General features: G+C 38.7%; 1 protein-coding gene across 1 annotated transcript in view; it reads right to left on the bottom strand.

Annotated features, from left to right (window-relative positions):
- The window catches only part of IREB2 (iron-responsive element binding protein 2), a 59,021-nt gene that overhangs the window by 8,957 nt on the left and 37,642 nt on the right, over positions 1-12,422 (bottom strand). Inside the window, exons 9-16 of the mRNA XM_006870887.1 lie at positions 10,798-10,969; positions 9,509-9,609; positions 8,016-8,132; positions 5,288-5,447; positions 3,728-3,863; positions 2,513-2,597; positions 1,941-2,097; positions 1,531-1,655 (exon numbers count right to left, since the gene is read on the bottom strand). Of these exons, the coding sequence (XP_006870949.1) occupies positions 1,531-1,655; positions 1,941-2,097; positions 2,513-2,597; positions 3,728-3,863; positions 5,288-5,447; positions 8,016-8,132; positions 9,509-9,609; positions 10,798-10,969 (1,053 nt within the window). The remainder of the gene's footprint in view (positions 1-1,530; positions 1,656-1,940; positions 2,098-2,512; positions 2,598-3,727; positions 3,864-5,287; positions 5,448-8,015; positions 8,133-9,508; positions 9,610-10,797; positions 10,970-12,422) is intronic.

Here is a 12,422-nt window from a genome sequence, read left to right on the forward strand (position 1 = left end):
ACAGAATGAGTAGATTCCCTCTTCCTAGAAAGCTTTACTCTTTGTCCAGGTATATTGCAACTCCTTCACTTCTTTTAAAACTGCTTAAATATCATCTCTTCAGACCTCCCTTTCTTATCTACCCAAAACTGCAATCTGCTCCAATTTTAATTTTGGTTCTCCTTACCAAGGTCTATTTTATTTTCTTCCCATAGCCCTGAGCTCTTTTTAACAGACTGTGTAATTTATCTAACTATTCTACTGACAGCTCACCGTCTCTCCACATGACAATTTTGTTTTGTTCACTGACATATCCCAAAGCTCTAGAATAGTGCTTAGCACATATACAAAATGAAGCCCACTGTTGTTAGTGACCCTGTAGGATACACAGAAGCCACAGGGTTTCCAAGGCTGTGATCGTTGTTACAGAAGCAGACTGCTCAATCTGTCCCCTGTGGAGTGGCTGGTTGGGCCAAACCACTGCGCTTTTAAGTCAGCAGTCAAGTGGTTAGCCACTGTGCCAGGAGGGCTCTGGTTTGGCACAAAGTCAGGGCTCAATAAATATTTGTTAAGTGAATAAATACTCTCACTGCTCTCATAGTTACATGTTATTTTCTTAAAAACCAAAGAATAAATATGCATATGTGTAGCTTGTATATTTATAAAACACCTCTGGAAAGACACAGGAGAAACTGACATCCCTGGCTGCCAGTGGGGAGGGAGGAAGTAGTTGGGCAGTAGATGGGTGGTAGTGGGTGGTGGTGGTGTGCCATGGAGTGGTGGGTTCAGACTCATAGTGACCTCTATAGGGTTTCCAAGACTGTAAATCCACAGAAAGCTGCCTCTTTCTCCTGTGGACCTGCTGACCCTGTGGTTAGCAGACTGACTCATTACCACTATGCTACCAGAGTTCCTTAGGAAATGGGTAGGAGGCAGACTTTATTCTTCACTGCTATCTCTTTTGTAGGATTCCTGGTGTGGTACTGCAGGGTAAGCATGGGACTGTGAACTACAAGGTTAGTGGTTCAAACTCACCAGCTGCGTCTCAGAAACCCGTACAGGGTCACTGAGTTGGAATAGACTTGATGGCCCTTAACAACATCTCTTTAGAAGTCTGAACCATTTGAATGGAATTGACAAACAAGGGTGGTTTCTATGAGGTGTGTCAACCTTCCGGATGTGAAATATAGTGTTTGCTGTACATTTCTTTTTTTTTTTTTTGCCCGTCTAGAGACTTTTATTCAGGGTGAGAAAGAGGAAGGTGACCTCTGGTGGAGAGAGAAGGCAGGAGGCAGAAGAGAAGAGGAGAAGAAGAGGGCAGAAAGAAGAGCTGCTGTACATATCTAATAAGTAAATAAAATAAAACTCTAATAATTCAAGTCATTTTCTTAATTATTAGAGATTTCAGATTTTTTTTTTTATTACTCATTAAAAACCTGTATTCAAAATCACTATTTTTTGGTTGGAATTCAGCATTTTTATTTCATTCAGAAAGCAGGATGCATGAAATGAAGGAATGATATTTTATGAAGAAACAAATGAAACTCTTACCTCTACTTTCTCTTTCAAAGCCTTGAACATGGAAAATATTACATGTTCTTCCTCCACCTGATGGACTTCTTCTTGACTAGGCCAAATATTATGAAGATAGATGCTTTTGCCAGAAGGGTCGGTCCCTGGGGTTAACAGTCACTATAGTAAATAACTTTCTCAGAATGTTCACATAGTTCCAAAGATGTCAATTATTTAACAAGATAGTTTAAGCTTAAACAGCTTGAAGAGGTAATTACTTACACATTAAATTCTTTATGTAAACACAGAAATGAATGGCTTTAAGCATTAAGATACCTTTTCCTGAAGTACTTAAAAGAATGGATAGTCCACAAAGCTTTTAAACAAATAAGTTTGGGAGATAAAGCATGTATAAACACACATATGTATAGATAGACAATGAGAGATACCTAAAGGCTCTGTGTGGAAGTCGATGTCCACTGTGCCTGCGATGGCATAAGCTACCACTAACGGTGGAGAGGCAAGGTAACTGGCACGAACACAGTCACAAAGACGACCTTCAAAACTTTTGTTTCCAGATAAAACACCACAAGTTACCAAATCACCCTGAAGGAAAAAACAAAAATCAAGGCATACATGTATAATGAATTCAAGATGATCCAATCAGGAAATTGGATCATCTTGAATTCATTATTGATATATGATTATCCAATCAAGATAACTGGATAAGCACATATCAGCAATTTCAAATGTTATCGTACTGAGGGCAAGACAACCAAAAATTTATTATTAAACACAGAACTACCATACCGTTCTAGCATAAAAAGCGACATGTGTATGTTATTAAATAATTGCCATAAGGATCTAGAAACGATTCTTTAAACAGTTTAACTCACAGGTCACTTCTCCCAAGAGGGGCAAGAGCTACAGAAACTTATCAATATGAGTTTTCTATAATTTAATAACTACATCGTACAGTTAAGAAAACCCTTTGGAAATCTTGCTCATCTACACACATTACCTGTTTTACTGCATTTAAAACTGCTTCTGATAAGGGTGCTGTATTTCCTACACATGTGGAACATCCATAGCCAACGATTTCAAACCTGCATTTCAAGAAATATATGTGATTGACCAGGACAGCAAAACATTTAAGGACAAAGGACAAGTGTTATCATTGCTAGAAGATTCCTCAAGAGAATCTTCAGGACAAATGGATCATCAACTTTCATCATTATGTTCATTTCATAGCATTTAGAGAATCAAATCTGACCCCTAAGACATGTGATTTGTAATGAACACACACCTTGGCAGGGCCTTGATACTTTGGCCTTTCTCTAGTTAGGTTGGTTCAACTAAATACTGACAGCATCCTTCATTCTATACATGAAAAATCCCCTTAGACTATTTGCTACAGGATACCTGGTGGTGCTGTAGGGTAAGCACTGGACTACAAACCACAAAGCTCACAGTTTGAAAACACTGTAAGAGAAAGATAAGGCTATCTGCTTCTGTATAGGTTTACAGCCTTGGAAACCCTATGCAGGGTCACAATGAGTCAGAATCGATATGATGGCAGTGGGTGGGTACTGTTTGCTAAGAATGTAACAGGACATTTTAAAACAATGGATTTGGACATTCACCCAAATAATCCTCTTAATTACTTTCAACTACTTTTCTACAAGTAAAAAAAAAAAAAAAAATCTATCAGACTTGCAAATCAGCTGATGGTTTATGTGAGACAGGTACTAAAATAAATATGAAAAACATCCAGTATCAACTGTTTTTTCCTCAATTATGTAAAAAACGTGTTATTTTTCCCTAAGTTCAAGGACAACTGAACTGATGTATGACAGACCAATAAGCTATAAAACCTCAGTAAAGGAAGTCAATAAATGCAGACTTTACTCTTTTCTGGAGTGACCCAATTCCCGGGAGCGACAGAGCACTCGGTGCTTCCGCTTATACTGCTGGTCGCTGTTACTTGGTTGTGTTGTCTAAATAGATACCTTGAAGCCAGAGATCAAGTCACCTCCTTCTCTGTAACCACCCGGCCCCCCAAGAAACGCTCTGACTGATAAAACCTCAATGAAATGGCAAGATAATAAGATTAGCTGATGACATTTGCATACAGCTAATTTGTCTTACCTCTTCTTTGTATATAAATGGACACAACAAGTAGGTTCAATAACTTGCTGAAAAGAACAGTCAGAATAAAGTGGTAACTGTCACTCACCCGAGCTTACTAAGATACGGTAGTACTCCACTTGAACTGAGGTAATGTGTGACCATCCCACTACCTGGAGATAAGCTTGTTCTGATGTAAGGTTTAACATGGAGACCTGCTTCCACAGCTTTTTTAGCCAAAAGACCTGCACAGTCAACAAACAACAATTGATTGAGGTACCTTTTCTTCCCCTTTTGCTCACATGAAAGCAGAAAGCAAGAAAGCATTGATTTGAGCAGATAAGTCTTCGTCTCACAATCAAAACCCCAAATCACACATCTGCAAGTCATTAGCATGTCCACTTTACTGTAATAATTGATATACTAGCCTTTACATTGGAAGTCAGTAAGCTACAGATATCTCCAGATATCGTGCATACTAACCGAACAAATGATGTGTGCATACGCAATTCATCATAACAAAAACGTAGTCTCTGGGTGGTACAAATGATGAAGTGGTCAATTACTAACCACAAGGTCAGGTGCCTTTGAAGACAGTCTGTCACTCTGCTTCCAAAGGGGACAGAACCCTAAGAAGCTCTTCCGCTCTGCACATGTGTAGTCTTCATGATTGAAATCAATTTGACGGCAACAACCACCATAATACACAAACAGCAACTTCATACTTACTCTGCTGCTAAGGAGCACTGTGGCTCTATACTTAAGTACTGAACTGTGAACCACAGGGTTGGCGGTTTGATCCCAACCTGTAGTTCTGTAGGAGAAAGATGAGGCTTCTGCTCTTGTAAAAATTTAGTCTTGGAAACCCCATACAAGGTCTCTATGAGTTGGAACTGACTTGACAGTTCTTAACTACAACAAAAATGTTTGCACCTTAATGTGGCACTATAGGATAAGTACTGGACTGGTAACAGCGAGGTTGGCAGTTCAAACCCACTGGCCACTCTTGGAAGCCCTACAGAATCACTATGCGTTAGATTTGATGACAAATATGTTGTTAGATGCCTTTAAGTCGATTTTGACTTAACGCAACCCCACGTGTGTCTGAGTAGAACTGCACACAGGGGTTTCTATATGAGGAACTTTATGTGAGCAGACTGCCATCTCTTTCTCCCATGAGGCCTCTGGTGAGCTCAAACTACCACCATTTTCAGCTAGCAGCCAAGTGTTTCGCAGCTATACAACTAGGGCTCATTAACATTTATCATAGTCTTGTTAATTGATTGTCCCATATGAATTTGATATCATCTATAACACTTGCCAACTATCTTTTACTTCCTTTATGTTCCCAATGGAATCTAAGCATGCCGTGCTAAGTTTCTACCAGATAATCAACACAAACTTCTTAACTAGACTTATAAATTAGCAGAAGCAGATATAACTAATGCAAGCTACAGTAAAAGCAAACAACAAAACCCCCCTTGCCTTTGATGTAGTAAAAGCAAAATGACTAACATAAACCAACTCCAGGCTCCTTCAGGGCTACTCAGGAGCTTAGAAAATCTCTCATGTCAAACATAAGATACTGATTTTAAACATGAGCCTAAGTAATAGTAAGTGTAACAGAAAAGGAAAAGTAATTTAGCAAGGACAATAAACCAGAACATACCTGCAGCGAGCATGACAGATGGATTGCAGTTATTGGTACAACTAATAACTGCAGCAATGACCACAGACCCATGGGACAGCTTATATTCACTTCCTTCATAACGAATAGACACGGTGTCATTTTGTTTTTCAGCTGCAATTTGGAAGCCTTTAAATCCAACCTATATAAAGTGCACATAAATAGAAATGAAATATTCTGGATTGCATAGGAAAAAAATGATTGGCAGAAAACACAGCAGATCTTTGACATGTGAGGACTCAAATATTCGGTTTTGATTGTCACCGAAAGGCCTAACATTCAGCAGTTTTGAGTTGAAGCACGAATCTGAAGCGTGACAATTAAGAGCCTGGTGTTCATAAGCAAAGTTTTTATCTACCGAGTCAGCCCACTACCCAGTGTCCACATCTGTATTTGGCCGTATTATTCTCCGTTCACTCCTGCTTACAAGAATTCTCATATATGTGTGGCATAAACTGTGTGTGTGTGTGGCTAAAATGGCTCTGAAGATCTGCTTAAAAAGAAACAGGGAAAGCAAAGCTGGCAGTGACTGGGTAATTGTTGACACTGGCTGGTAGGCAAACGGGAATTCATTACACTGTTTTACTTCTGTACACATTTGATATTTTCAATGACAAAAAAGTAAAAGGATTATAAAAAGGCTCTGAAAAGAAAGCCAACTACTAGTTCTCAGAAAAGAAGAGAAAGTGTTAACAATGAAGTCATGTTCTTCAGACAGAAAACACAAACCCTAGAAGCCCAAGAGGCCACTTTTTATTCAGTTAAATGTTTGAACAGATTTTTATGAGCATTATTATACAGTATAGTGATTTCTTGTTGCTGTTCCTTTCCTCTCTACTGTGGTGAATCACCAAAGTCTACAACAGTGTTGTCCTACAGCTCTTTCTGTAATGAAGGAAATGTTCCATCTCTGTGCTGTCAACAGGAGAGAGCTTCAAAAACGTCAGAGAAATGTACTATTATCTTTTTTTTTTTTAATGTTTTATTGTGAATTATCTGATAGTTTACATGGGAGACCATTAGCTTTACATTCATCCTATTGTGTATCGTTTCACTGCCATGGTTACAAGCATCATCAGCAAGCCTGGCCGCCTGCCCACCCCCCTCACGTCATTGTCTCTGCCTCCATCTCTGGCGTCACTGCTTCCCTTGATGGTGCCAAGGACGTCCGCTCCCAGACTACAAAGTCAATCACTCCCCTCCTTTTGCTACAAAACGTCTACCTTTACATTTCAAACCCTCACAATCAGTCCTGATAATAATTACTCACTATTGTATCGCAAGAGACCTAGCCATATCTCCTTTTAATCAACCACACTCAGAGAGATTGGATACTACTCTGTGGAGATTCTACCTTCCTCCAGGCCCTCTGGATCTAGGTTCCCTCTTGAAAGCTTGTAAGCCAGTCACTTCTTGCCTTTGTAGTCCCCCCATTTTGGGTAGCCAATGTCCAAGTTGCCCATCCCTGTCTACTTTGTATGGAGGGGATGGGAATGATCCTTGCTGTAAAGATTTGTTCCCTCTTTTGAGTTACTGCATCCATAGGCATAGGTCAAGTTCATCAAATTGTATCAGATTACTCTTTTTTTCCTCTTCTTTCTTCTTCTACTTGAGCTCAATCATCCAGTCACTGAAGCCAGGTCAAGTGGGTATAATCTTTAAGTTTGGGTGTTCTTGTGCATATGCCCTCTCTTCTTATCCGCTGGACACTTCACTCTCCATTCTAGTCCTCTGTGGCTATGTCACTGACTCTGGGCCCAAGAGTCCCTAGGTCTGGCCAACCAGGTCTCTACCAGGGTTCACAAAAGTCTATTGAACATTATAGGGCATAGCTCGCAGCTTCATTGCTGTTTTTCCCTCACTTCCCCTTATCGGTGGCGAACGTGGTCACCAATCAGAGCGTGTATTCCCAATGAGTCTTAGTCTTGGAAGAGGGTTTGCCCTGAGGGGACCTGACCACTTGCCTGGATGTCTCCCGGGTGAATAACTTGCTTGTTCTTGTTGTCATCAGTCAGATTTCCTATATCGCTTTGTATTTTTCCTGTCGGTCTTGCTTTCAAGAAGTATCTTCTGTTTTTCTAGCCTTTCCAGGCTGGTCTGCTTGTCCTTTCAAGTGGAAATTTCCCACCTCAGAAGATCCTGGGTGAGGTTCAGGATTCCAACTATGGTCTTACGTAATGCAGAAGCTCCACAGGAAACCTCCTTCATTGTGCACACTGTAGCCACATTTTAGGTATTCCAATCAGTTATAGACAGAAGACGGACTTACAAGCTTTCTATGGTGATTATTTCTGGCTATTGCTTTCTCTCTCCCTCAAGTGTCTGTTTTATAATGGTATGCCAGGGAAACAAAGATTCAAAAGACAGCCAAGCATCATAACATTATTTACCTCCTTTTCCCCATTCCAACCATGTCTCAATCCCTGTATCCCAGAGCCCTGTTGTTTCAAGGTTGTGCATACATCATTATTTACCTCTGTCCCACTTAGCCTATGGAAAACTAATTGTTCTCCCACCCGCTTTGTTTTTCCAGTCCCCTCCTCCTAATTGTGTATTACTCCCCTCTCTAGTACCCAAACTATCTTGTGCCTATTCCCTAACCTGTGCTCCACCTTCCCCTCCCCTCCCCTCACCCCAGCCCCCACATCCTGTGGCTCTTAACTATGCAGTTAGCTAAGTGTGCAGTTTAACAAATAGAGCAGTAATCTACCTTTTCATTTAAGCAGGCTTGGAAATCACTTTTCATATCTGTCACAGCAACTCTATCTTGAGGCCTTTTTGGACCACTGACAGATGCAATTATTGAATTCAGATTAATCTGAATTACCTATGAAATGAGAAAGGAAAAAGAAAAGGAATTAGAATTTACAACTATGGATTCCAATTCAAACACTACTTTTCAAAGCAGAATAAGTACATTAACATTTGTTTTAATGGTAAAATGTTGCTGTTGTTGTTAAGAGCCATGGACTCTGTACAGGGTTTCCGAGGCTGTAAATCTTTATGGGAGCAGAAAGCCTCATCTTTCTCCCGTTGAACAGCTGGTAGTTTCGAACTGCTGACCGTGAGATTAGCAGCCCAACTCGTAACTACTACGCTACTATTGAGTCCTCCTCAAAATAAAAATTTGACACTTTATTTTATTTTGTTAAAACCCACTTCTCCGTTATGTTTCTATTTCTTTGGATAGTCTTGTGTATTTTACTTGGGATATAATCAATCCAAATTAAGATTCTCTTCACTAAAGCATTAAGGGCCCTGTTGATATAAAGGATTAAGAGGTGAGTTGCTAACTCCAAAGTCGGCAGTTCAAACCCACCAACCTCTCTGTCGGAGAAAAATGACATTGTCTCATTGACTCTATGGAGTAGTTTTTTTCACTCAGTCCAAAAAAGGGACACTGTGAGCCAGGATGGACTCAAAGGTAGTAGGTGGTTCACTATGGCTTTAATATTTAATGTTGGTAAGTGCCATCGAGTCTGTTCTGACTCACTATTTTGATTGACCATAAGTATAATTCTGACTTTTCTTATGCTTTCATTTCATGGATTCAGGTGACCCTAGTCTTTGCCGTTAAGTATACATTTAAAGATGTTTTTCTTGAAATTTGCATTGATAAATTTCTAAGGTAACATTTAAATTTAAAGTGATTTTCAAACCAATAAAAACTTTCTTACATTGCTAAATATCTTTATGCTAACATTTAAGACTACATAACCATAAATCATGCCACAATGGTGGAAATTTTGCAAACTTAAGCAACCAGATGTAGACAGTGTGGAAACAAACAGTTTTGTGCAGTAGCATAGTACTTTTTTCATAAAATAAAAAAATAAACAAAACCCATGCCAAATTTAGATTATATACTTTATTAAATATTTAAAAAGGTAAACACAATTATATATAATACATATTCCTGCAATAAGACTGTGTAAAATTAGTGAATAAAATCAAACTGAGTCACAAACAACACTTGTTAAGTAATAATAGCTAACACTTATTGAACAATTACAATGTGAATGGAATTGCTCTGTGAATATTTAGTCCACTTAAGAATAAATATTAAAATACATATTTGATATAGGAAGCAACTGAAGTAGACAGGCTAAACAAATCACTCAAGGTTTTATAGCTAATTAAGTGGAAGAGCTGAGATTCAAACCCAGGAGGTCAGACTCCAGAAATGGATTGTTTTGCATATACCTGGGAGTATTCGGGTTCTCTTGAAGAATTCTGGTCATTTTGAAATAATTTCACAGCTTTAAGGTATGTTTCTATTGACTCTAGTTTGGCTTTGTCAAAACCTAAAAAGAGGATTAGCAAAAAGAAATCCAGTTAGGAATATCTGAAATGTCTAAGGGTAAGGATACTAAACTGCAGTAATGAGCAAGAAAGAAAAATGACAAATTATCAGGTACTCAGAATATATTTCTTTACAAATGAGTAGTTAATATTTTCCTCAAATTTAGTTTGAAGTTTACCTTTCACGAAAACTTTACAAAACAAACATGTTGTGAAAAAGCTCAGTCCACTGGAGCGATAGCATGTGGGCGTGTTCTGAGAGCCCTAGGTGAGCACCCAGCTGATAAGTCAGTGAACAAGCTTTCCCAATCCCAGGCCCAGATATCATGAACTGAGACAAGCTGTTTCTGCTGCATCCTGTCTGGGTTACTGATCCAAAGAAATTGTGAAGCAATAAATTATTGTGTTAAGTTACCCAGTTTTAGGATCATTTGTTACACAGCAATAAACTAATACATTAACTCAGATTAATAAGCAAGGAATGAGGCATCGCTAACAACTGCTCTCCTGAATGCTCGACCAGCCCAAATCCAGACAACATAGTATTTGCTTATACAGGAACCATTCCCTCCACGGTTCCAGATGACTAGTCATGTACTTTGCCACCTGGCTCTTTAATTTATAATTTGCTTTTAAGATGAAAAATACAGTAATTTTGTGAAAAGCAACATTTCCCCCCCAGGTTCTTCCTATTTTATGTCAAACTGTCAACAGAAGAGTGGTGAACGTTCCTAACAAGCTACGAAAAGATTTGGAACCTGTAGCTCATAAAAGCATGTGCTTCTTATTCTTTAAGAGCGAGCACTGGCTCACAAACTCTTTTGCCTGCTGTCTTCTCTACTCTTGGGTACAGGAGGAGACAGCTGTGAACAAGCTCAAGACTGACTTGGTTTAAATCGCATGCTCTGATCCCTAAGGAAAAGTGAAGATATCCATTATTATGGAGGAATAGGGAGGCAAGGATTAGCAATTTGAATAATTCCTTTAAATAGCTGTGAACGGGACACAGGTGAGGGGGTTTGATGACACACTATTATAAAGATATCTGCTAGAGTTTGAGAGCCACTGTTACAAAATAAAGGTTCATGAATATTAAATAATACGCGCAAGGTAGCAACTAATTATAAAATACTGTCAGACAGGCACACTGGAACTGGAAACTTTACCTTAATGATCTTATATCCACTTACCTGTATGCTCTAAGTGCTTTAATGTCACATTGTCAACAGGGAAAAAGCTAAGGATAGCACCATACTCTGGACACATGTTTGCTATTGTAGTCCGATCAACTACAGATAACTGTGAAACTCCACTTCCAAAAAACTCAACAAACTTTCCAGCCACTCCCACTTGCCTGAGGTGCTATTGAAAGGAATAAAGAGAAACATACATGGATTACCTGGAAATGATTAAAATCTAAGTTTCAATCAATATTAATGACAGTTAGGAAACTGTCTTATTCTGGTTTTGTGGCTATTTGAGGATAGTCAACAGAAGAGGACTCAAATGTCATGGATAATCAGAGTAGAAAAGTGTCTGGAAGCTCAAGATGCATAAAATTCACATTTTAACATCTCTCAAATAGGAGTAACACATTAAAGTCGATGTGCCAATTTTGCTAGCAGCCCTTTTTCTTTACTATTGTTGCATGCCCTTGAGTTGGTTCTGACTCCTATGGACCCTGTATAGGGTTTTCTGAAAGCAGATGGTAGGTTTGAACTGCCAACCTTCTGGTTAAGTGCTTATCCTACAGCACCACACCATGACTTTTGTCTTATTGGCAACATATAAAACAACAATGCTTTGAACTACTGATGGCATTTTATGTTTACTGTAATACCATTGTACAGAAAAACTATAGTTACACAAAAACTATATACTAGCTATAAAAACCCTTCAAATTTCAATTGGTCTAATTATTTGTAGTATCATTATTTATAGGTAATTTCTTCGTTGGTAGAATAAGTATATGGCTTTTAACTTGATTTCTTTTAAAATCATTTTTCTTAGTTACTACCAAGTAACCCAAATAGTTACTCACCTCTTTAAAATGACAAAAAGTCTCAGATTGATATAAGAAGAGTGACTGGGGCCATGACTAAGAGTGAAACAACAAACAATCTATGAATAATATTAACCATACTATTTAGAGCCGCTCGGGATCATGGATTCCAAACTCTTTTCATAAATGTAGAAACTCAGAGGAAAAGGTTATACTTTTGAGAATTGTAAGAAAGACAGATTAAATAGACCAAATCAAATACTGCTTTCATCAACTTAATGAGGTAACCACAGGATACATTTTGGGAAATAATGTATTAATCCTATAAAAATCATGAATTGCCTTAAGCAAAAAATATCCCTCCAAAGCAAACAACACTTAAACTAGTAGAAAAGGTCTACCTAGAACAATGTGCTCTTCTCTATGGAGCCAAATTGACAACAGTGACTGGGAAGACCAGAAGTGAACCTTAGTGGTGATGAGTCTGGTTGCACAATAAGAAGAATGCAATCAGGTATCACTGCAGCACACAGAGAAACTTGAACTGGGATGTATTTCTGCTGTGCATGTTCTCAACAATATCAAACATTACAATTAAAAACAAAAAAATAGTCCCACTAAACTAATCAAGAAAGTCTGCCTGGAGCATTGTGCTCTTTTTAAATCTCTCTCTATGGGATCCAACTGACAACAGCAACTCAGATTCCATAGGAGCCTTAGGGGCAGTGAGCTTGTGTTAATGAAGGATCACTTAGCAAGGGAGGGTGAGAATGACTGCACAACCCAAGAACGCAGTGATGTCATAGACCTACG

This window comes from Chrysochloris asiatica, unplaced genomic scaffold (genome assembly GCF_000296735.1).
Source record: "Chrysochloris asiatica unplaced genomic scaffold, ChrAsi1.0 scaffold00156, whole genome shotgun sequence".
Lineage (NCBI taxonomy): Eukaryota > Metazoa > Chordata > Mammalia > Afrosoricida > Chrysochloridae > Chrysochloris > Chrysochloris asiatica.